This window comes from Cebus imitator, unplaced genomic scaffold (assembly GCF_001604975.1).
Source record: "Cebus imitator isolate Cc_AM_T3 unplaced genomic scaffold, Cebus_imitator-1.0 Scaffold394, whole genome shotgun sequence".
NCBI classification, from domain to species: domain Eukaryota; kingdom Metazoa; phylum Chordata; class Mammalia; order Primates; family Cebidae; genus Cebus; species Cebus imitator.
In genome coordinates this window covers 1905855-1932748 of record NW_016107709.1, presented here as the reverse complement: position 1 = coordinate 1932748, position 26894 = coordinate 1905855, and the positions used below count along the sequence as shown (strand labels likewise).

Below are 26894 nucleotides of genomic sequence, written 5' to 3'. Positions count from 1 at the left end.
ATAGGGATTGACTTCTATGGGGTACATGGTTTCCTTTGAGGTGATGAAAACTTCTGGAACTAGATAGTGGGGAGGGTTGTCCAACACTGTGAATGTACTGCCACTGCATTATACACTTTAAAATGGTGAGATAAAATTATGTCATGTGAATTTTACCTCAATAAAAAGAAAAAACCAGGCCAGATTGCAAAATCCCAACCACTGCTTTTAATGTCCATTATCTATTATCCTCATTTCCAGACACACACACACCCCTTCTCTCCCCATCTTCCACCCCCGACACAAACCTTACTAAATGACTGTGAGCAAATTAATAATGAAGAGCAGAACCATCTGCTCCCTCTTAAAGTCACCTCCGTGCCACTATTGTTAAGCTTACCAGAAACCCTGGATAATAACAAAGAAGCAAAATATCCAAGAACCCAAAAATTCCCCTTGCCAATCATCAGAGCAGATTACACTTGCTTTTCTGCTGCATCTATCTGTACCTAAGCAGCTTATTTTGAGAGATGATTATAGCAAGTGATTTTTGTGGTCATCACGCCAGAGCCTCATCTAGAACTAAGAACATAGCAGCTCTCTCTCCCATCCTCCTGGGGTCCTGCTCACAACATGTGTCCAGGTTATTCAAGGAAGCCAAATCCCCTGAAGGTACACTGAAGCTGTAGCCCCAGCAGAAGGGAGATGAGAAGGGAGAAGTTCCGAGGACTCAAAAATTCAGTGGGTTGGGCTGAGAAGGGCCTAAGGAGTGGAGGGAAGCCTGCCTTCCAGTGGGTCATTCAGCCAGCAGAATGCAGGATGACAGACACTGCGTTCTATCAGGGATCTTTTCCCTCCCAGAAAACCTGAGCTCCAAAAGATAGACTAGGTACTGCACCAGGTATAAATTTGCCCATGTCTCGAAGACAGACGTCTCCTATTTATTTTTAGTACCCCACTGTCAGATGTTTTCAGAGAACACCTCCCCTGTCATAGCCAGTGCTTTTTTCTGCAGTTAATTATACTCCCAGTGAAAATTGTTTTAAAACAAAATCCCAAAACAATCAGGGTTAGAGAAGCATTCCAAGCCAAAACACTGAGTTGTGAGCTGCAACACTGAGTTCTGAGTGTGCAACTCTAGACAGGAGGCCCATCTAGCCTGCAAGACCAAAGAGGTCCTGGCTGGTTAAAGGTGCACGTTAAACATACAAACAAACAAAAAATACCTTGTGAGCTCTTCTTTAATCTTCAAGGGTTCATGTGGGTAGAATTTCACTCTAAAGCACATGGTGTATGGTGGATGAGCTGAAACATCATAAAGAAAAGGCATGAGAAAAGCAGCAAAAGACCATGGGCTCAAACACACAGGAAGGGCAGCCGTGCAGCCTGACACACTAGCCGGGGGAGTGGGGGCTGGGAGGGGGTGATTGTTCTGGAAGAAGCAGATATGAGGCCCAAGAAAACAAAGCAACAGCAACGGCAAAACAAAGAAAATGCTTGACAGGACGCCCAGAGCAAATGTAGAATCCCAGCAACCTAGTCAATGAGCTCATTTTTCCACATCACAGCTCGCCTTCATTCCTTCATTCTCTCCAGATCACAGCTCCAGAGAACACTTCTCTCCTGATTCTTCCCACCCCTTGTGACAAATATGTTGCCCATAAGCACCATTCAGGTTGCTGGGCTCACAGAAGATTTTTTTAGCCTGTGAGGTGGAAAAAAAAAAAATGTCACTGCACATGACTAGTTTTCCCAAAATGATGGTGCCTCTGAATTAAAATTCAGATTTAAAAGATGGAGTCAGCCATGCATAGATCCTACTTCACAGATTTTTAGAATTATCTATCTATACAGGCAGTCACCTGTATGAAAATCAACACTTTTATAACTTCCTGGTTTCACTGAAGGGAACACCCTATGTAGGCTGCAATTCTGGTTGAGGTTCATGATTCTGGAATATTCTAATTTGCATTGAATATCCAGAACTCATCCAGCTAATGGGGATTCTACAGGACTTCCAAGACCTTCAATTATAAGATCACTACCAACCTGCAGTATTACTCTGATAAATTCATGCAAGTGTAGTGAGGTGCATTCAGATTTCAGTTAACATATAAAATGAACATCTTAAAATCAAGTAAATAAGATAGTTAGCATTACCATTTCCATGGATCGGACATACTACTCATTTGCTTCTGTATCAGTAAAGCTACCTGAGATCAGCTCTCAGTCTACATCCAAATGTGAACATGAAACAACATTCTATTTTACCCAAATTTCCCTTTCAAGGTACGCAGGGGTTAAACTGCCATTCATCTCTACTCTGTCTGGACTACTCCAGATGTAGACAAAATCCTTTACATAGAAAGAACCATAGGGGTCTTGAATATGAATGCATAATGAGAATAATTTAATATGAAAAACAATTATTAAAAATAATTTGATGGCATCTAAATTACAAAAAAATAAAAAACAGCAGCATCTTGTTGATGATCTCCGCACAGAAAAACTGATCACAACACACACATACACACACTCACAGACATGCTAGAATTCTTTTCATTCAACACCCTACTGCCCTACCAAGAACTAGCAAAATTCTTAACTGAAATGAGTGTTCCTAACCTGATCCTATGTTCCCTAGATTTAAGAAAAGAACATTTTTTTTTTTCCTGAAGCACTAGGAGAAAGTAGATACCTTCTACATAGCAAAGAAAAGGCTTAGAAAAATACAAATGATCCTCAAGTCATTCATCTTTAATGATATCTAGGAATTCAATTATAATTTAAAATGATTTATCTTTAAACATTTCCCAGATTTCTTTTTAGTTTGTTTAAAGTACCATCTGTAATATATTAAAACTAATGTCTTTTTCTTATATTCAAACTGCTGGATGTCTTTAATGAAAGGTTGAGACAGTACTTAGAAGAACAACAGTGCCAAAGATAGGATTAACATGTATAATAAGGGAAAAGGAATTTTCTCTTCTTTTTTTCTTTCTTTTCTCTTTTATTAAAGTCCTCTAAGTAATATGTGTTTAAGTACCACCGACGAAGATAAATAGAAATACAGATAGATAAACAGACAAATAGATAGGTGATTGATAGAAATGACAGATGGATGGGTGGATGTAAAAATACATAAACAGATGATGGATAGAAGGTAGGTAGGTAGGTAGATAGACAGATAGATAGACAGACAGACGGACGGACAGACAAGCCACCCCACTTCATTCTCCACTTTGTCTCTAATCCTGCCCCATCTGTCTCAGGATCCTACCCAACTTCATCCCACCTCAAACTCTAACTCATGTTAACGACTTTCATCTATAGTCTTCTACTCCTTTTGCCATCTTCACACAAATATATGCCAACACGTTATTTTACATATGTGGAGGGATTTTTAATTTATTTTAACAAAATAAGATCATACTGTGCATGTTTCTCTCACTTTTCTTACTTAGTTCCATATCCTGCCCATCCCTCCAGGATAGACAGAGATCTAAATTAATGTCTATAGTAATTACAGAATACTTTGTATTATGAATATAGCAGAGTCTACTCAATTATTCTTTTTTAATTGTCATTTGGGTTTGTTTTCACATTTCAAACTATTCTACATCAAACCCAATCCATCCTTGTGCATAGATAGCTAAGTGCTTGTATTTTTATTTTTATTTATATAAATATAGACTCTCAGAAGTGGAATTGTTGGATCAGTGGGTATAGGAAAATGTTTTAAAGAGAGCAGAAAAACGAAGTCACCTAACTACAGGCAATTTTTAAAAAGGAAGATCACAGAAAATGGCCCCAAACTCGAGCTGTCCTTTCTTTACTACCTGGATAGCATTAACTTCTTAGTGTCCTAAGTTGGCTTCAATAAGCAGTGCAGCTCTTCAGTTACAAATAGTGACTCACACTCGTTCCAAAGGATCAGGCGGCAAGGCCCAGAACAGCTCCCCAGTGGCTCTCTGTGACTGTGTCTGAGTGTAGGAAGCTCTCTCACCCAGTTCTCCCCACTCCAAGCTCTGAGGCTTCAGGAAGGTCTAGTGCATCTCCCACATGAAGAGTCCGTCCATCATCTGAAGATGGCACTTGTGGTCCTTCTGAGTCTTCTCCAAAATAAACATCCCAGTCCTCTTCATTTGAAGCAGCTCTGAGTGGCCTTCCCCAGTCCTCTACCCTGAGTAGATTCTTGTCTGCTCTGTGCTTCCTCAAGCCTGGAGCCCCAGGGTTGCCAGCCTCATTCTGGACATAATTGTTGTCTCCTTTCAACAGTCTCCTCTCAGTGTTGATTCACCCTGAGTTTACAATAGGTCCACAGTCTTAAATCTTTTCATATTTGCTGTTGCTAAGTCACACAGAACAAGCCACTACGTTCCTGACATCTCCCTCCATTTGCTGGGATGTGACCACAGGAGAAATCAATACAAGGTGGTCCACGATATGCTCACTATTGAACCCCTTGTCAGAGAAGGAATGGGAGCTGGCGGCAGGAAACACAAGAGGAGGCGCTTTTCAAGTTTAACATTTTCTATTTTCTTCTACCATCATATATGTCCTACTGTGTTTTTCTCTCATATCTAGCCAACATCATTGACCCTCTGTCACCAATAAAAGAAAAGTTTCCCTGTAAGTTGGAAGGAGCATTCATTTCTGTCACAGTGATCCAGGAGTAGCCCCAGGGACCTGAACTGATGAGGAGGTCAGTCTCATCACCCAGGCCTGGCAAGGCCACTGGGGTGGGGACTTTTTCCTAAAGAAACTGGTTTAAGGTTCTATCAAGAGATGCAAAATTTATATTACTTTATAAAGTAATGCTGGTAAAGAATGCTCCTTCACAAGATTGGAACAGGCTGAAAAGATAAATAATTTCCCCAAAAATGCTGATCTAGTTATGGATGACAAGATGCCTGAGAGTATAGAATAATATATCTTCTTCAGCTTTTTATCCGCAGAGCTGATTATTGATAAAAAGTTGATTCTCCGAGTGTGTGGATAGATGAATTGGTTAATGACAAACACCAGGCTTTGAGGCAAACGTGTGGGGGAACACTGAGGCCCTGCCATCACATTCATCCCTTTGTCCCTCTGACAGAATCAAAATATAGATCTAAAAAAGTTTGTCATCTGGATCACTAGAGCACTTCCTCGAATTTAGATTTTGAAGTCTCTTTTCTCAGCTTCTGTTTTTCCCACTCAACATCTGGAATAAATTCAGGGACTCTGGAGTTGGTTACAATAGCTACTTCCAGAGGGAGGATTAATTCGATCAATAATTATCTATTGTTATCTTACAGATAACGGGCATAGTTTTATATGTTGTGCAAATATTTGTTGCACAAATGTTAGCAGCTGTGAACAGACACGATTTCCATGTTTTGTTTTGTTTTTCCCCCTGAGATGGAGTTTCACTCTAGTTGCCCAGGCTGGAGTGTAATGGCACAATCTTGGCTCACTGTAACCTTCGCCTCCCAGGTTTAAGCAATTCTCCTGCCTCAGCCTCCTGAGTAGCTGAGATTACAGATGCCCACCACAATGTCTAGCCAATTTTTTGTGTTTTTAGTAGAGACGGTGTTTCACTATGTTGGCCAGGCTGGTCTTGAACTCTTGACTTCAGGTGATCCACCCACCTTGGCCTCCCAAAGTGCTGGGATTACAGGTGTGAGCCACCACACCTGGCCAAAAATTCTCTTATGAAATCAACCTAAGTGCCCATCAGTGGTGGATTGAATAAAGAAAATGCGGTATGTATATATCATGCAATACTGGGCAGCCATAAAAAGAACAAAATCACATCCTTTGCAGCAACATGGATGTACCTAGAAGCCATTATCTAAGCAAATTAACACAAGAATAGAAAATCAAAGACTGCATGTTCTCACTTGGAAGTGGGAGCTAAACGCTGGGTACTCATGGACATAAAGATGGAAACAATAGACACTGGGGACTACTAGTAGAAGAAAGTAATGGGGGCAAGTGTTGAAAACTAACTATTGGGTACTATGCTTAGTACCTGGGTAACAAGATCATTCATACCCCAAACCTCAGTATCATGAAAAATATCCAGCTAATAAAACTACATAGTAACCCTTGAATCTAAAATAAAAGTTAAAAGGAAATTCTGTCTTCATTCAGTGGGGGCCATGTGTGTACCTATGCAACAATCCTGCATGATCTGCACATGTACTCCAGAACCTAAAGTACAATAAAAAAATAATAAATTAAAATAAATATGTGAAATGCCAGGACATTAGAAGGTCATATGTGCTACGGAAAAGAATAAAGCCAAGAATATGTAACGTATGAGAGATGACTGCCACTCTGCTCCCTCTTCCCATCCCCACTCCAATCAAACCCATGAAGTAAGTGCAATTCTTTTTACTATCTTGCAAAAAAAACAAACACTCAAAAATCAAATCCTTTAAAATTTTAAGTCATTGAACAAAGAGTTTGGGGGTCATCTTTAACCCCAAGTGTGGTGGCAATGGTTTGGGATAAGAAGTCCAGCATTTGAGCACTTGCGCGCCCACATCAGCTGTATGACTGCTGGAAAAGGAGCCTTCTCAGATGCAACATGGAAGCTACCATTTACTCCCTGGGACGTGTCCAAGGTCCTGAATCCCCTTGTACAGCGATGACCACCCCCTTCACCAAGCTGCTAAGTATCTGCGCAATCTAGCTTCCATGTGCTCTTATTCTTAAACTACAGGGAAAGGGGAATGACGTAAAGAAATATCCTTATCTGTGCCAAACATTTGGTACAGAATCAATGAGGAAATGTCTGATGAAAGAGCTATCTGCACAAACCCCCTGCATTGGACCCCTCTCCTGACAGTATCATCATGAACAGCCACTGTGCATCTTTACTAGACCAGGCAGCATGGCCACCCCATGGGAGAAGATGTCCTGGTCCCTATCTAATGTGGTACTCAGGCTTCAGCACCCTTGACAGGGCACACAGGGTGGTGAAACCCCCAATCCTCCAGAGGATGAGCCACTGAGTTTTGAAGAGGATGTCCAACAGTGATCTTGAGCAAGCCACCTAATTTCTCTTTCCTGCTCTGCAGAGGGCACAATGCCAGCCATCATGTCTACCTTCCAGATGTGTTTGGGTGGATCCAAATGGCTCCTGGCACTTGAACACGGGGCATTATTTAAACGTGAGATTTTGTTTTGTTGAGATAAACACTCCTACAAGAAAAAGAGAAGGAAAGTGGGAGGGAGAAATGGGAGGGGGGAGATGGGGAAGACTGAATTGAATTCAACTCAACAGCTGAAAAGCATTTACTCAGCCATGTTAAGTGCTAAAAACAGAGCATACCACCAGAGTAGCAGAGAAGAAAAAAATGTTAAATCCACTTTTAAATGCCAGGAGCATGTAATTGCACTGAGAACAGCAGGGCTCTTCTCTCACAGCCAACTGATATCTGCCAGACAAGGGCTGGGGAGCCAAGTATCTCCTTGGGGCAGCTCAGTGGTCCCTTTTGCATCAGCAGATTCCAGGGTAGCATCATTTTGCTGATTTGTTAACATGAGAACATGGAGAGAGGTACAGCTGTTTATAAAGCAGAGACAGAATTTCTCATCTCCACATTGAGCCCTTGCCCAGAAATAGAGTGGAGGATAGGAAATGATTAATTGAGCATGATCCTGGGTGAAAGGGAAAAAGGGACTTTCTTTCTATTTCTAACCAAAAACCTCAGTGAAATCTTTTAAAGATCAGATAGGATTCTGTGAGAGACGAACATCACTTAGCGGCCTTTTTTTTTTAATGCAAAACATTTTCCTCCAGTCATCATAAAGAATCATAGGGAAATTAGAAGCACAATTTCAGGAATGTACATACAAATTCATAATGTTGCTCATATACATTCTGCTTTACAGCTAGAAAACAATCTCTCCAATTTCCTTTTTAACAATTTTTATTTCAATAGGTTTTTGGGAAACAGGTGGTGTTTAGTTACATGAATAAGTTCTTTATGGTGATTTCTGAGATTTTGGTGCACCCATCACCCAAGCAGTATACACTGTACCCAATGTGTAGTCTGTCATCCCTCACCACCCCCACCCTTTCTCCCAACTCCCCAAAGTATCATTCTTATGGCTTAGAGCTTAGCTCATAGCTTAGCTCCCACATATTAGTGATAACATGTGATGTTTGGTTTTTCATTCCTGAGTTACTCAATCAGAACAATAGTCTCCAATTTCATCCAGGTTGCGGCAAATGCCATTAATTCATTCTTTTTCATGGCTGAGTAGTATCCCATGATGTGTGTGTGTGTGTGTGTGTGTGTGTGTGTGTATACACATACATACATATACATACATATATATATATTATTTATATATGTATATATTACATTTTCTTTATTCACTGATGGGCATTCTGGCTGGCTCCATATGTTTGCAATTGCAAATTGTGCTCTATAAACATGTGTGTGCAAGTATCTTTTTCATATGACTTCTTTTCCTCTGGGTACATACCCAGTAGTGAAATTGCTGGATCAAATGGTAGATCTAGTTTTAGTGCTTTAAGGAATCTCCACACTGTTTTCCATGGTGGTTTACTAGTTTACATCCCCACCAACAGTGTAGAAGTGTCCCCTTTTTTACCACACCTACACCAACATATATTTATTTTTTATTTTTTTATTATGGCCATTCTTGCAGGAGTAACATATCACATTGTGATTTTGGTTTGCATTTCCCTGGTTATTAGTGATGTGAGCATTTTTTCATATGTTTGTTGCTCATTTCTATGTCTTCTTTCTAGAATTGTCTATTCATGTCGTTAGCCCACTTTCTGATGGGATTGTTTGTTTTATTCTTGATGATTTTTTGCATTCTTTGTAGATTCTGGATACTAGTCCATTGTCGGATGTATAGATTGTGAAGATTTTCTCCCACTCTGTGGGTTGTCTGTTAACTCTGCTTTTTCTTTTGCTGTGCAGAAGGTTTTTAGCTTCATTAATTCCCATATGTTTATGTTTGTTTTTGTTGCATTTGCTTTTGGGTTTTTGGTCATGAAGTCTTTGCCTAAGCCAATGTCTAGAAGGGTTTATCTAATATTATCTTCTAGGATCTTTATGGTTTAGGATCTTAGATTTAAGCTTTTGATCCATCTTGAGTTGATTTTTTTATAAGATGAGAGATGAGAATCCAGTTTCATTCTTCTAGATGTGGCTTGCCAATTAACCCGGGACCATTTATTGAATAGGGTGTCCTTTTACCACTACATATTTGTCTGCTTTGTTGATCAGTTGGCTGTAAGTATTTGGCTTTATTTCTTGGTTTTCTATTTTGTTCCATTGGTCTATGTACCTATTTTTATACCAGTACCATTCTGTTTTAGTGACTATGACCTTATAGTATAGTTTGAAGTCAGGTAATGTGATGCCTTCAGATTTGTTCTTTTTGCTTAGTCTTGCTTTGGCTATGTGGGCTCTTTTTTGGTTCCATATGGTTTTTAGAACTGCTTTTTTTTTTTCTCATTCTGTGAAGAATGATGGTTGTATTTTGATGAGAATTGCATTGAAGTTGTAGGTTGCCTTTCGCAGTATGGTCATTTTCACAATATTGATTCTATCCATCCATGAATATGGGATGTGTTTCCATTTGTTTGTGTTCATCTATGATTTCTGTCAGCAGTGTTTTGTAGTTTCCCTTGAAGAGGTCTTTTATGTCTTTGGTTAGGTATATTCTTAACATTTTATTTTTTTGCAGCTATTGTGAAAGGGATTGAGTTCTTGATTTTGTTCTCAGCTTGGTTGCTGTTGGTGTATAGCAGAGCTAACTAAGGCACCCTATGTTCCTGTCGTACACATCCCACGGAGAATGATGCTAATGGATTCATCTGTGCTGCATTCAATAATGAAATGGTTCGAAAGCACAAACTCCCTCTGCACATATGCAAAATGACGCTTGAGCACCTAAAGGGCAGAACATTGCTCACTCATTCTCCAACTGTGACTCTAGAAATATGTGTAAATAAGCCAGCCACAGAGAGTGCAGGCTACATTCATGACTGCTCTTTTCTACTTGAAAATGATTATAATTATTAAACAACAACTGTTACTATCAGCATCATTGACAGTGACAATCCTTCCCCCACTCTTACTGAAATGATAATCACTGTGTTTCCCCAGCTTCCAAAGCAGAGACAGGTTTTTAAAATCATGTTTAATTCATCTTCCTCTTGTTATAGTTTCCTCCTGTGCTTCTAACACACACAGCCATGCCCACACACACGTAGGCACTGACTGGAGTCACTTGGAGAACTCTCTTAGGGGAGATTGCAATGCTGAGTGGCTGCCTCACAAATCCTTGGTCTCTGAATTCGCTGCCTGCCTATGCTTGCTCAGGAGGAGCTCAAAAAGAGTCTTTGGGGTCCAACACTTCTTATTTCAGGTTTGTCATTTGAACAAATTGCTGTGGTCAAACTCAAAACTCCCTGCCTCCATTTCCTCATCTGTAAAATGGGAATAATAATAGAATCTACCACAGAGAGTAGGGGATCAAACTTTCTCTGTAAAGGGCCAGAGAATAAATATTTTCAACTTTGGAAGCCTCAAGTTTTTTGTCTCAACGACTCCACCCAGTTGTCTTAGTAGAGAAGCAGCCACCACCAATATGTAAACAAATGTGTACGGCTGTGCTCCAATAGAACACCAAAGTTTGAATTTGTATCATTTTTGTATGCCACAAAAATCTTAAACCATTTAAACATGTGAAACCTATTTCTAGACCAAAGGCCATATGAACACAGATGGTGACTAGGTGTGGCCTGCGACACCTCGTAGAGACCACGATGAGGATGATGTGCGTTCCTGCCTACAGAGCACCCCGAAGCCTAGTGAGACCTGCAGACTGAATGCATGGATGTTATTGTTACTCTCAAGTGCAGGGAAGAAGAAACCAATATGGTTAAAGTCAAGCCCTTCAATGTTACCTTGCCTTTTACCTTAGTTGAAAAAGTGAGAGGGCACTGTCATCTCCCAGGGAGGAGTGAGAAAGAAGTGGGCATGAGACAGGTGTGTCTATGAAGACATATTTGGCAGCCCTGGCATCTAAAGAGCAGCTTTGCTGCCTGAGTCTAGGGTACAGTAACCTGAACATTTTAGCCAAAAAGTTAGCAAGAATACATGAAACTGAAAGCAAGAGACCCAGGGACCTGTTTGCTGCTGATGTTGTATAACTAGCCAGACCTTTGGAGTTATGTTGGTAGGTGTAAAGCAATATGTAAAAATAACAACTGTAACAGCCAAATTCACCTACTTACATAACTTGGTATTGAGATTTTATACTATAAAGTTGCACCCAAAAATCAGGCGTTATGAAGGCTCTCCCACCACAGGGAAACATGAACAAAGCCTTCCTACCCACTTGGCCCACACTTGAACCACCCCTAGTACTCACATACTGAGCATGGAACTTTCTGCCCATCGTGGTTATCATTCAGATGCTCATGCTGCCAACACGTGTAGTTCTGAGTCATGTGGGTGGGCTCTTACGAAAAAATGAGGGCATTCCTGAAGGAAGAAGAAAACCCCTGCAAGTACTGCCCCAGAGATATAAGAGCTTCCCTGAGGAGAGGCTCCTATTCCTTATTCCTCCACTACCCCTGTTACACTACCCTTCTTCCAGCAAGGAGTGCTCGGTACTCCCTGAAACCCTGCACACACCACTGCACCCAATCAAAATGATGTCAGTGTTGCCACCAACCATTGCATAAACATAAAGTCAAAAATTAGAAATCATGGCTTGTCAAATGTTCATATCATTTAGAACTGCATGCTATAAAGTTAAGAGTTTTTATTGTTACTATTGTTACTGTCCTCTCATTCCATATTGGGAAACAAAGAAAGAGCACAACATAGAAACCATTTATAGGCTCAAATTGCATTAACTTTCTGGGAGAAGAATCAAATATAAAACTTTTGATGCAATGGTTGAACTTGGGACAATAAAAGACACCTGGACCAACTTAATGAGCTGTCTCTAGAGTAAGGTAAAAAGGTGTCCAAAGCTGGAGACCGTCCATGGCTGAAACAAAAATCACAGCTGCTCTTCCTAGAAAGAAGCAATGGGAAGAAGAAAACTGGGAAGAACAAAGTCATCTAAAACTGAAGCACAGTACTTGGGACTTGGTACTTTTTGATTTATGTAATGAGCTGTGTTGCGTTGTACATTTTGCTTTCTTTTGTAAAGAAAATGACATTTGGACTTCCACCTGTTCCCTAAAAAGAGCATTTCAATCCTAGTCAGAAAGCATTTATTATGAATCAATAACATGCGCAACCTCTTATGCTAAGCCATGGAGCAGGTGAAGAAATTTTCCAAACCCAGTGCTGGGGATTATGATGAGACAAGTATGGGTAAACCAATGAGGATGATGGGATAGGCTGCCCCTAGCTCTGGAGGCAGGGTTGCAGCCACAACAGGGATTGGAAGCAGTGGATAGTGCAAAGCTTGACTGTCAAAAGAACGTGACCAAGGTCAGCAAAAAAGAGCAACATACACAAAGGGGGCTGGAGGTAGCAAGTCACAAAGAAAAGACATGAAAACCCCCTAGAGGCTAAAGAAAAATGCTGAGGAGTATGGGAGGTCTAAAAAAAAAAAACCCAGGTCCATCTAGAAGCTCAGAATGGAACCCTATTTGGAAATAGGGTCTTTAGAGATGTAATTGATTACTTAATTACAATGAAGTCATACTAGGTCAGGGTGGTCCCTAAATCCATTGACTGATACCTTCATAAGAGAAAGGAGAATGAGACTTTGACACAGGGGCACAGAGAAACACAGGGAGACACCGTGTGAAGATGGAGGCAGAGTGTGGAGTGAGGCAGCTACAAGCCAAGGCAGGCCAAAGATCGCAGGAAACCAGCAGAAGCCAGAAGAGGCAGGAAGCAGTCTTCCCTAGAGCCCTCGAGGGGAACGTGGTCCCGCTGACACCTGGGTTTCAGGCTTCTGGGTTCCAGACCAGTGAGCAAATAGATTCCTATTGTTTTAAGCCACCAGTATGTGATAATTTATTATGGATGTCCAAAGAAACTAACATACTCAGCAAGGGGAAAACTGGAAGATCAAATGGAGTTGAGAGTCAAGCATCCAAGCTGGCCTCATGAATATGAGACCTGTGGCTTTACACCAGAGCAAAATCAACGCTCTTGATTCTCCTCTCTCTCTCTCTCTCTCTCCCTCTCCCTCGCTCTCTCTCTGTCTGTCTCATTCTTAATTTTCTACTAACAAAAAAATCATTCATTAGTAAGAGAGCTCTTTGTAAGATTAGCCCCAAGGGCGATACTGGAAAGCTAAGGAACGAGACATAAACATGAAGTACCAAGACTATCACCATCAGAGTCAGGAATTCCATGCCATCCCAGGTTTCCAGGGAGTGCAGTCATAACTTCTGAGAACCATTGTCCTCAGCCAGCAACAACTTGACTCAGTACTGCTATTATGGCTGAGTTGTATGCATGTGCTATACAGAGGCTAGGGCGGTCCTTCCTGCCCTGACTTGTATGCAGGAGCCATTTCCAAACACCCCTGCCCCTTCAGGGTGCTTGGCAGCAGCACAGTCTCTGGTAAACAAGGCAAGAATAAGATCTTAACTACCTTGCTGTGCTAATCTGGCCTCAGACAGGCACCAGCCAGGATTAAGTGGAGAGCTTTAAACAAGCTTTAAACGAAGAGTAAGTGAGCTTTCTTTCTTCTAGGTCTCTGTTTCTATAAAACATGATTAATGCATATGCACCCTGATTCCTTCCTTCCCTCCTTCCTTACTTCCTTCCCTCCTTCCTTCCTTTTTTCCTTCCTTCCTTCCCTCCTTCCTTTCTTTCCTCCCTTCTCCCTTCCTTCTCTCCTTCCTTCCTTCTGTCCTTCTTTCCTTCTTTCCCTCCTTCCTTCCTTCCCTCCTTCCTTTCTTTCCTCCCTTCTCCCTTCCTTCCCTCCTTCCTTCCTCCTGTCCTTCCTTCCTTCCCTCCTTCCGTCCTTTCCTTTCTCCCTTCCTTCCTTTCCTCTCTCCTTCCTTCCTTTCTTCCTTTTCTTCCCTCCTTCCTCCCTTCCTTCCTTGTTTTGCATAAAGCTTTCTCTCCTTTTGTTTATTTTATTTTTATTACCAAGTGATATAAGAATATATTCTCATGGTATAAGATAAGAGTGTAACATAACTACATATACTAAAATGCAAAAGTCTCATGTCCCTATAGGCCACTCTCTTCCCCAGAGGTAACCACAGTTAAGTATACATCTTTCCAGTCCTTCTTCTGTACACTATATAGTCAGACAAAAAATTCTATTTTCATATAAAAGTATCATTCTTTATGTGGTATTTTAATCTGATTTTTAAATTCAACCATATATCTAATTAAAAATAATAAATAATGGACATATCTTTCCATGTCAGTAATATATGTCTGCCTGTTTTTTAAATGACTTTGTATACATCTATAATTTAGCCTTGCCAAAATTTCTGGCCTTTTTAATTGCTTTCTTAATGTTGTAAGCAATGCTGTAATGAACATTGTTGCATAACAGACACCTGTGTGTAAATAAATTTTTGCTCTAGATAGATTTGTAGAAATTGACTTGCTGGACCAAAAGAGAGAGGCATTTTTAATCTTGAAAGATACAACCAGGTTATCCTCTAAAGTGGCTTTATCAGTTTACACACTCTCACCAGAAGTGTTACCCTTATTCCCATCAACTGGATATTATCAATAATTACAATTTTCTCAGTATAGTAAATAAAAATATCTTATTGTAATTTGCATTTCTTTTGTAACTCATGATATCGAGCATCTGTTTGTGAGCTTCCTGGTCATTTATTTCCATTCATTTTCTGAGTCTTTTGCATATTTTTATATTTAGTGTTGCGTCTGCTGGTTTGCAGCACCATACATAATACATCCTGCATATTACTACTTGTTAAATACTTGGCAAATGTTCTTCCCATTATTTTGCCTGTGCTTTAATTTGCTTTACAGTCCTTTACTCAGCAAACACTTACTAAGAATCTGTTCTGTGCAGCAAAGTGTTCTAGTTCAAAAGTTTAGCTTTTGCACAAATTTGTCAGGATTTTGCTTCATTGTTTCTGGGTTTTATATTTTCCTTAGGAAACCCTGGGCTACGCCATGATTATAAAACATATTCTTAAATTTTTACCTAAAACGTTTATAAATTGCTAAACATATTAGGCTTTTGAGCACATCTAGAATTGATCCTGTGAATTGTCTGAGAAATATCTGTAGCCTCCCCCCCCCCGCCAAGTGGAAAGACAACTGTCCAAATATTGTGCCTTAAAAAAATGCCTTGAATAAAAATTTATCTGTCCCAGTATGAAATACGATCTTTACCATAACCCATATTCCATAAATAATGTATTGGTGTGGGTACTGGGAACTGCCTTCTTTCTGTTCCACTGATTATTTCCCATTTCTGGCTCTATCTTAATTGCCATATATGTCTCTAACTATGTCTCCTTTAATTGCTAGGGCTCACATGCCTTGGTTTACTAACAGAACAAGGATCAACCAGTGGCCTTTTTATATATTTATTGGATAGCAGTGAGCATGTTTCTTTTGCAAATGAATCTTAGGAACACTGTCAAATGCCATAAAGAATCTCACTGAATTTTTAATTTGAAAATTATTGAATGTATATACTAATTTCTGAAGAATTGACTTTTTTAAGAATATTAACTGAAATATGAGATGTCTTCATTATTTGAGCTCTTTTTTATCCACTCTCCAACAATGCCACAGTAGGATTTCACAGTTTTGGTCACACAGATCTTGCACATTTCTGTTAACATTTATTCGTAAGAAATTTATTTTTACTTATTACTGTAAATAAGGCAAGTCGATTTCCCCCATTAAATTTGAAAAACAGTTGGTGCTTGTGTACAAGGCAGCTATTGTTTTAGGATATTGATCTCATAACCAAAGAGAAAAGGCATTAGTGGTGGGTGGGGCATGGCTAGGGAAGGGATGTGGAGAGCCTGGAGAGATTTAGAGAGGACGAAACCAAGTATAGGACACCATTTGGGTCTCTGAGAGCGACCCAGCATCACTCAACACCATCGGCTTGGCTGAATGGAGTGAGATGTAGAGGACAAGTTGAAAGGAACCCCAGGGTAGTTGTGGGAAACTCTTCTGTGAGGAACTCCGGGAACACTGAAGAAATGGTGGCATAGTGTGTTTAGGCAGAGAGAAAGCCTTAGAGAGCATACACAGGTTTCCTTGAGGCTGAGCAGTTTCTGCCTGTTCCAGAGGTGAATACTGATGTGCTGAGTGCCAATGAGAAAGAGACCCAGAGTGGGGACCACAAGAGGACAGTGTCTAGAGACTTGCACCCTAAGGCCATGGCAGGAACCATTGGTCTCAGCAGCACACACCAGCCCCACTCAAAGGCCAGGTGGGACCAGTTTCATCTCACCTGGATGCAGTGGGGAAAGATGCCAACAGCCTGAGACATGCTGAGGAAGACTCGGGGAATGTACATGAGAGAGAGGTCACCCTCACTACCCAGATGGTACATATGTTTCTCCAACCTCATGATGCCCATTCTGGGGTAGAAAGAAAGGAGAAAGCTCTTCATGTGGAAGGAAAAACAAATATGGAGTATGGGTTTTCAAGTGATTACATTTAAATTATGAATTGACTGAGCAATTTTCTGAAAGTGATCAAATTCTACACTAGCAGATCCTAAGGCCAGGCACTGTGGATCTCTCCTGTAATCCCAGCACTTTGGGAGGATCACCTGAGTTCAGGTTCAAGACTAGTCTGGCCAACATGAAGAAACCCTATCTCTACTAAAAATACAAAGAAATTATCTGAGCGTGGTGGTGGATGCCTGTAATCTCAGCTACCTGGGAGGCTGAGGCAGAAGAATTGCTTGAACTTGGGAGGCAGAGGTTGCAATGAGCTGAGATTGTGCCATTGTACTCCAGCCTGGGTGATAAGAGTGAAACTCCGTCTCAAAAAACAAAAACTAAAACTATACTAGCAGATCCTGAGTTACCCTGAAGTGACAAGATTCAACGCTTTGTCCTAAGAGAAAGAAGAAAATCACAAGTAAGTTGAATTCAGTCATAGGAAAATAATACTGCATTTCTGCACAACCAAGTCATAGTGTGTAACTTTTAAAAATTGTTTATGCTGATATAATTTGAGCAGCTACAAAGGTCCTGTGGAACACACAATATCTGTCCTCTTGATGTGTGCCACTTCATGTGTACACATTAGGCCACATTCCACAGTTATATAGTCAAGGCTAAAAACTCTAAGTGATAGCAGGGTGTGGTGGCATGTGCCTGTAATCCCAGCTACTCAGGAGGCTCAGGCACAAGAATCACTTAAACCCAGGAGGTAGAGGTTGCAGTGAAGTGAGCCAAAATCACGCCACTGCACTCCAGCCTGGGTGACAGAGTGAGATTCTGTCACCAAAAAAAAAAAGCTCTAAGTGAGAAGTCACTGTTATGTTGCATAGCAACATTCCTTCATGAAAAGCAAGGACTCTGCAAAACCAAACATTCAAAAATATGCAATTCAGTTAACACTTTGTTTGAAGGCAATCTGTTATCTGAGTACTCTTAAAGAAACAAAAAAATGGATCAACATCTCAGTCCACATTTGCACCTATGGGCATGGCAATGGCATAGGGAAATTAGAAGGGTATTCCCTCTGCACTGCCCAGTCATGAAGCCCACCTGCATTTTAACCTAATAGACAAGCAATAATTAAAAGTTTGATTTTAAGGTTCTAGTTCCAGGTAGAATGGGTTAATTGCACTCCACCTTATCTGTCTCACTGAACACAGCTACAAAAGATAGGCAGAATACGTGTGGTAGCTATTAAAGGGCTCTGAAAAGTAAATAGTAGCAAGCAGAGTGGAAAGGAAGATGAGAGTGCAAAGGACCCCACTAAACCTGTGGTGAATTCACCACGATTTTCCCTGCAGTATCCTCTGGACAGAACCCAGGAGATACCTGGAAACTGACATCAGCTCCTAAAGAAAATGCTCCAGAAGCAGCTCCTAATTAAAGCTTCAGGAGTAGAAAGGGAAGTGCTGGTTGCAACGGTAGTAACAGCAAGGGTGCTGGAGACTTCTTTTCTGAAAGGTCTTAAGCCTAATTTCTTTAATAGTTATAAGACTACTCAAGTTATATAGTTTATGTGGGGTGAGATTTGGTAAGTCATGACTTCTGAGGAAGAGATCTATTTCATCTAAGCTGTCAATTTCTGTGCCGAGTTGTTCTGTGGGATCTGTAGTAATGTTCCTTCTTTTGTTCCTGATATTGGTAATTTATGCATTCTCCCTCTTTTTTTTTCTCTCTCCTCCATTTTGCTAAAAATTCATCAATTTTCTTGATATTTTCAAAGACTAGCTTCTATTTTCATTGTGTTCTTCTATTATATACTGATAAACACAGCAACTTGGATGAATTTCAGAGTTATTATCCTGAGTTTAAAAGCTGATCTCAAAAATTGTATCCTATATGATTCCATTTATATTATATTTTTAAAAAAGAAAACTATACTGGCATGAAACAGACCAGTGGTTGTGAGTGGCTAGAAGGCAGTGATATCACCACAAAGGCACAGCACAGCCAGGTTTTGGGTGATGAAAACTGGAGCCCTGTTCCTGTTTGGCATCCTGTCCGTGGTGGTGGTCATGAAAATCCTATGAGTAAAGGCTCACAGAATGGCACACAAAAATAAAGTCAATTTTAGCATATGTTAATTCAAAAATCAAAATATTACCATCTCTTCTAAGTTCAGAGGAGAAAAGATTTTAATTTAAGAAATACCTTAATGTAAAAATGTACACCAAATTAGTAACTGTGTAATTAGTTTTTCAAGTAAACAGACATTTCTCTCCCTTCACAAGCTTGAAATTGTCCAGAAAGATAAATTTAATTATCCCTATTTTCAACAAGTTTTGTAGAAGCAAGCATTCTCAGATAACATTTGTGGGAGTTAGATTGTGTCCTTTGTGTCATTAGATTTCTTTGTAACATTTTGTGTCATTAGATTCAAATGGCTACAAGCTCCTTGACTAGATATTTATCACCAACAAATTTTAAAATGTATATATCTTTAGATCTAATTATTTCATTTCTAGAAATTTCTAGCACAGATGTACTTTTACAAGATGCAATACTGTATACAGCAAGCTTACTGCAGTATAATTTATAATAGCAAAATACCAGAAACCACCAAAACCACCTTTATCTCCCTTAATAAATACATAAGGGATTACACCTGTAGTCCCAGCACTTTGGGAGGCTGAGGCAGGTGGATCACCTGAGGTCAAGAGTTCAAGACCAGCCTAGCCAATATGGCAAAACCCTGTCTCTACTAAAAATACAAAAATTAGCCCGGTGTGGTGGTGCATGCCTGTAATCCCAGCTACTCAGGGAGGCTGAAGCAGGAGAATAGCTTGAACCAGGGAGGCAGAAGTTGCAGTGAGCCAAGATCACACCACTGCACTCCAGTCTGGGCAACAGACTGAGACTCTGTCTCAAAACAAATAAATAAATAACATACATGCATACAATTAACTCAGAAAACCATTTTTAAATCAGGCCAATAATCAATTACTGATATTTTAAAATTTCTACAATTAGTCAAGAAAAAATAACAAAGTGAAGAACAATATATAGAGACTGGTCTCATTGCTGTTTATCAAAGGACTTACATATGTTGGGGATTGTATACATTCATAAAATTCTTGGAAGGATATACAAAATATTGTTAGCAATTGTTATTTCTTTGGGGTGAGCTTGCTATAGGGGGAGGGGCAAGGAAATAGTTTTTGTCTTCATTTTAAATCTTTCTAAACTGTTTGAAAAAACATACACATGATAATTTTTTAAAACTAGTAAAAAAATAATAATGTCTTCATACAAGGTTTGTTAATCAGGATAGCTGACCTTTGGCCAATGCTGGGAAACATCATTCTTGGGAACATCCATAGTCAAAAGGATCTTAATAGGCTCAGAGAGAAGGACCTGAATGTCCTTCATCCCGTGTAAGTGAGAAACAGGTCCTCCAAGGAATTCTGCAGCCGTTGCCTACTGAATGGTGATATGGGCATAAAAGGAGGAAGCCACTGGGGCTCTGTGACCAGACCCTTTTGATAAATTCATGGATGAGTCCCTGAGGTTGAACTTGGTTTCTCTGGATTAACAATATAAAAGCCTTAGTTTAAAAATTCTTCTAATTTAGAGTAAAGTTAATATTTCTAGGGCATATGTACAAGAACACAGAAATTCTTCATAATCATCAACAACACAATAAAGTAGGTTTGTGATCTTGAGAAGATTACATAATTTTTTGTTCGGTAATGTCTTCAGCAATATAACAGGGATTGGGTAATGGGTAAGACCCTTGCAGTTCTAGAATCATTGAGTCACCCTTTCTGGTTCACACTCTGAATTTTATACAACTCTATTTTCCAGATTGAGATTTCATTTGTCATTAGATTAAAACTGGCCAGTAGTCAAATGCCAATCTTTATACTATTCTAACAAAGCATTATGCATTTTAGGGCGGGTGCAGTGGCTCACGCCTGTAATCCCAGCACTTTGGAAGGCCAAGGTGGGCAGATCACGAGGTCAGGAGTTCGAGACCAGCCTGGCCAACATGGTGAAACCCGGTCTCTACCAAAAATATAAAAATTAGCCAGGCACAGCGGTGTGCACCTGTAGTCCCAGCTACTCAGGAGGCCGAGGCATGAGAATTGCTTGAACCTGGGAGGCAGAGATTGCAGTGAGCTGAGACTGTACTACTGCACTCCAGCCTGGGTGACAGATGGAGACTGTCTGGAAAAAAAAAAAGTCATTATACTTTTTAGTTGGTTGTTCAGATTTGCTGTATTATAGAGACAATTCTCTTAAACACTGAATTTCTCACAAGTTTTAAACTTCTCACAAAGTTTAAAGTTTTGCTTCTATTAAGTATTGAAATGCCTTTAAAGATAAATTTCTATTTCAAAACTGGGTATGGCTTAAGAACAAAAGGAAAATACTGCATGGCATTTATTTAATAAGAATCAAAGTCAAAGAACGATTTAATATACTGAAAAATAGTCTAAGTATTTTCAAATATATAAACAAAAATATCAATGTTTTGTAGTTAAGGGACAAAAGCTAGGAATCAGCTATTTTTTCTCAGGCATTTTAGCTCATTCTCATTATCCTGCACATCATACCATATGCAGCCTCCTGGGACCTCTATCCTGCTACAGTACTTCTGTTTGGATGCACATCCCAACTCTGTTCCACTCTTGCCCCAATTCTTCTCCTGCCCCACCCCAACTCTGTTCCAGCCCTGCCCCCCAGAAGTCTGGCCTCCATGGACTTCCCACACCCACCGCTGCACTTGTGCAATCTGAACACTCACTAGCCAGAGAGAGTTTTCCCTTGAAGGATGGAAGAGGGAGGGGAAGGAAAAGAAAGGGAACGAGGGAAGGAGGAATGAGAAGGGAGGAAGAGAGGGAGAAAGGGACAGGGAGGCAGAGAAAAAGAAGAAAGTTGAAGAAGAGATAACGTTGGCCACTAGTTTGTAGTCCATGCTCAGTTTCTTCCTTCTTTCACCTGAAAACCCTGCCCAGAATAATTCCTTCATATTTGAAAAAGGAAAGAGTCCCTTGAATGATGACAAGTGACATAATATGCACCAACCGGATCTCTGATTAGAAACTGATTTATCGCCTGCATTTCAGAGCCCTGGGAAAGTAGATGTGGAGGGATAAATGGATTTGGGACAGGCAATAAATGTGCATTTCAGAAGTTCTCCGAACCGTAAATAAAAGCAGGTTGGCTACAGCCTAGCATGACAGGCCAGAACAAAACACCATGTCACCCAGGACCACCAGTCAACACCCTCCTCAAAGGGTCCGGGTCCCAGGTAGACAACTAGAAAGATGTTGTTACCCAAGCCAATTTCCCCAAGAGCTCACTGGTAAATAATAATAATAATAATAAAGAAGAAGAAGAAGTTCAGAACACCAGAGATTTAAAACAATTACCCAGGAAAAAAATGTTTTTATTTCATTTTTGGGAGTTCAAGGAATGGAAAAGGATGATACAGTCTTCAGCAAAGTCATTGTTAAGATTTTAGTTTCCAAACACATCTGCTTTTCCCATCTCCCTTAATACTGCACCCCCTCCCACACTTAACCACTGACTAGCAACCCTCATAATCAAAAGGAGCCAGATACCTGGTGATTGTATTTAAGAGATATTTAATCATCCAATTCCAAAGCTCCTGTTCAAATATCAAATATGAATGCAAGACAGTGGGGAGGGGGAGAGGCCCAGGAGACTATAGGAATAATGACTTCTGGTGCAGATGAGGGTCATAGAAAAAGAGGGGAGAAGATACAGAGCTCTCCTGGGGAGAGAGAAGCCCCCACTCTCCCCAACACCTCTTCAACTCTACCTAGTTTTCCCCTGGCAGGAGAAAGTATTTCAGGAAACAGTATCTATCTTTGGACACTTTGTAGCAAAAGTAAAGTCACAGATTGACACTTACATTTCATTTGCTTGAAGATGGACTTGTTAGGTTCAAGCCAGTGCTAGGGAAGGAAAAAAAAAAGCAGAGATCAGGGGTCAAATTGCTGGACCATACACTGCATACCTAATAACTAAAAGGAATTCCAAAGTACAGCCTCAGTTTCCATAGATACTCTTTGGCATTCCACACTCTGAAGACCAACATAAACAACTTGACAATAATCATAGTACAGACAAGGATATAAATTACAGAGTCAACATTTTCCAAGTAATATATGAGTCAGACAGTTGCTAGGAGAGAGGGACAAGAGAAAGAATATGCACTCAAATGGGATGTTCTAGTACCCCTAATTGACTCCTAGGTGATTCTTTGAGCTCCATGGTTCTGTGAAAGACTTTTAGCATTTGACATCCATGACCTCAAAGAGTCACAGTCCAAGACAGCATCAGCATCCAGTCCTGCTTCCAGGCCAAATTCCCTTAAAAGGAATATTGGGCCAAGCTGGCATTATCCCTATCACATGCAGAGGCAATTCTTCATTTATAGTAAGGAGGGGAAAATGATCTTAAATATCTCATTTTCAGAGGCCTGAGGTCATTGAGAAGAAAAATCAGCTCTATCAGAAAACAAAGAAGTCAAAACACCAGGAGAGCTCAGAACCATGTTACTGACAGGCATTTGAAGTAGGCACCACACTGGTCCCGGTGGCTGGCCCTCTCCTCAGCCCATACAAACATCACTTCCCACATGCTGAAAGCCGGACAGCTCTTGAGATCACTAACCATGAGGTCCCTGAAGCTGCTCAGGGAATGCCAGTTAGAGTCACTTTATACACCTGTAGTTTAGAGATGATACAGGGAGTATCCTGGGGTATCCATCCTGAGGTCAGGGATCTCTCCCTTCAGGCACCTCACCTGCTTGATGCCAGAGAGGAAATCAGAAGAGCAAACTTACCATCCATTGAGCTCTTGCACCATCCCCTTTGTGTTATCCAGTAAACCTCAGGTCCTGAATTATCCATATTCTTTGATGTAAATACATAACTATAATAAGAGCTAGCATTTGTTGAGTGCTTACTAAATGCGAAGTGCCATTCAAACATTTCCATGTGTTTTCTTATATAGTCCTTTCTACCACTCCACTTATAAATGAGAAGCCTGGGGCTCAGGGTGTTAAACAGCTTGCCTAAGGTCACTCTGCTAATAAACAGTGAAGCCAGCCATGCAGCAGGATTCTAGTGCATGGGCCCTTAGCCTCTCAGCTGCATGGCCTCCCAGCTGATCACCTGCTCTAAAATGTACATTCTTCTCGGTGAACACTCCCTACTTTCTCAGGAGCTTAAAAACTGAATCATCAAACTAGTGGTTTCTAATCTAGAAACCACTGAGAGTGTCAGATCTCTGAAGTCTTCAAAAACAATAATGGAACTCTCATAAGGGTTTCAACATTATGGAAAGTCTAACCAAAAAAAAGCACATATTTACCTTTGACCAGGTTGCACACACAAACTGAAAAAGCAAGTCTTTTTGCTTCTGGTTAATATTATATCAACTCATTTGGGGACCCTTGTTCTCTCCTTCTAATCAGAAGTTATATAGTTATAACTGAACAGTGGAAAACTCATTGATTATATCACTTACCAGCTATAAACCTGGTATGAGATGCTTAATCTCTCTGTGTCTCAGTTTCCTCATGTATAAAATGGGAATACTAATCACACCCCATCTCATAGGGCTGTTGTGAGGATTTCAAAAGTTAACAAATGTAATATACACAGTGCGTGATGTGAAAATAATAAAATGCTTGTTAGCTGTTGCAGTTGTTGTTATTGTTATTTAATAGGTACAGTTTAATTGGTAGACCACATCTTTGTGCTCCATGGAGGAGAACAAAAGTATATGTGCTCCATGGAGGAGAATAATAAAAGAGGCCCCTGGTGATTAAATTACTGTTCTAGAAATAAATAGGAACATTCATAACTAAAGTAAGAAAACAAATAGCAGCAAGAGATCAATACTTATTGCTTTGCAGAGAAGAATCACCAGTCATTTTGCTAATAAAGTCCAAAATATAAATATGTTTTCAAAATTCTCCTTGCTTGGCATTCTTTGAACTCCTCAGCCCTTTCTTTTCTAACTTCAACCTGCTTCTCCAACTTGTCTCTGACTCCAGTGGTGAAAAGTCAGTTTCATTCTGTGTACCCATACCAGGGCTGTGAAGAGGATACCAAAACCAGGTGCAGGCTCTGAGAGAATGAGTGCCATGATGGATTGGCTTTTCCTGTCATGCCACGATAGATTGGCGATGTCTGCCACGGAGGGAATAGGGAACATGTAAGGCATGCCTGCAAGGTATTTGCCATCTGTGTCCTAAATAAATTATTTCCTCTAATTAAACTGGCCTCTTAGTTGTCCTAAGAAATACACCTTGCAGTTTCAGATCAGTTTCTACCATCCTTTTCCTTTTAACCTATTCACAACCTACCTTTGCCTTTCAGGCCTGGTGTATCTGTTACCCACTTCTACAACGTAATCATTACACACTTTTTCGGGACAGCTATTCTCCCCCAAAGGGATAGTCATGGGTATAGAGTACTAGGAAAAATAAGCCAGTAATAATAATGTTTCAAGGAATGACAGGAAATCATTCATTCAAAGAGGGCCAAGTTCAACTTGTTAGTATTCATTAAACCACTAACACAGGAACAGAAAACCAAATACCAATACCATATGTTCTCACTTATAAATGGGAGCTAAATGATGAGAACACACAGACACATAGAGAGGAACAACACACACTGGGGCCTATTGGGGGGTGGAGGGTGGGAGAAGGGAGAGGATCAGGGAAAATAACTAATGGAAACTAGGCTTAATACTTGCGTGATGAAATAATCCGTACAACAATCACCTATGATGCAAGTTTACCTATGTAATAAACCTGCATATGTACACCTAACTTAAAAGTTAAAAAAGGCTGGGCACAGTGGCTCATGCCTGTAATCCCAGCATTTTTGGAGGCCAAGGTGAGCAGATCATTTGAGATCAGGAGTTTGCCACCAGCTTGACCAACATGGTGAAACCCCATCTCTACTAAAAATACAAAAATTAGCCAGGCGTGGTGGCAGGCGCCTGTAATCTCAGCTACTCAGGAGGCTGAGGCAGGAGACGCACTTGAACCCAGGAGGTGGAGGTTTCAGTGAGCCTCGCCACTGCATTCCAGCCTGGGCAACAGAGTAAGCCGCCAGCACAAAGAGAAAAAAAAAAAAAAAAAAAAAAAAAGAAAGAAAGAAAGTTAAACAAAAAATCTGACGGGCACATGGCCCAGCAATTTCTTTATTTTCCAACACAGCATGTGAACAAAGAGGTACCCAACAAGAATTTTCACTGCAATATTATATAAAATTACAAAATATTAGAAATAACATTAATGGCCATCATCAGGAAAATGGGTACATAGACTGTGGTCTGATCATATTCTGGATGATTCTGCAGCAGTGTTTTCTTTATGTGTAACATGGACAGATCTCTAAGGCACACTGTGGGATAAAGAAAAGTAAACTGCAAAATTTATCACTATAACTGCAATTAGTTCTCAAATTATGCACTAAACCACCACAGAGAAACCCAACCACAGTAGACAACAGTCAGCACCATGTGAATTATGAACTTGAAGGAGTACTCAGTTCCAACAATAGATTTTGCCATATATATTAGCACCTTCCTCTTGGTGCTGTCCTTGTGATAGTGAGTTCTTGCAAGATCTGGTCATTTAAAAGTGTGTGGCACCTTCCCCCCCACCTCCTGCTCCCACTGTGTGAGATGTCTGCTCCCCCTTTGCTTTGCTTTGTAAGCTCCCTGATGCCTCCCCAGAAGGAGATGCTGGCGCCATGCTTCCTGTACAGCCTTCTGAACTATGAGCCAACTAAACCTGTTTTCTTATCAATTACCCAGTCTCAGGTATTTCTTTACACAATGCAAGAACAGCCTAACACAGTACATTACTCAAATAATTAAAAATCTATTTTTTAAAAGATGACAGCTAATGTCTACTCAGAGGGTGAAAGTGATTTCATGTAAATTAGCCTGAAAGAATTTACACATGACAGGCAGATATAAAAAGCAGCTGAGCACCCAGGGTTGACACTGTGGTCAGACCCAGGAGGCAGCAGGCCTCGATTCAAATCCCAGCCCCAACACTCACAAGCTGTGGACTTTGAGTAAATTCCTTGGTTTCCTCACCTTCAGCATCATGGGGAAGTTTAAGTGGATTAATTCATGAAGAAGGCCTTAGAATACAGCTTGGTACAGCATGAGGGCTCAATAAGCACTAGCTGTTATCACCTTTACACTCCATGAAAGAGACTTCTTACTTTGTGTCATGGCAGTTTCCAGG

At 40.3% G+C, this 26894-nt stretch overlaps 1 protein-coding gene across 4 annotated transcripts in view; it reads right to left on the bottom strand.

Moving 5' to 3' along the window:
* FRMD3 (FERM domain containing 3) overlaps nt 1-26894 on the bottom strand; it is a 293432-nt gene that overhangs the window by 105147 nt on the left and 161391 nt on the right. For 3 of the 4 annotated variants that reach the window (XM_017508559.2, XM_017508560.2, XM_037731356.1), the window contains exons 3-4: nt 22521-22563; nt 1206-1284 (exon numbers count right to left, since the gene is read on the bottom strand). In XM_017508559.2, the coding sequence (XP_017364048.1) occupies nt 1206-1284; nt 22521-22563 (122 nt within the window). The remainder of the gene's footprint in view (nt 1-1205; nt 1285-22520; nt 22564-26894) is intronic. The other variant, XM_037731357.1, reaches the window with a different exon arrangement.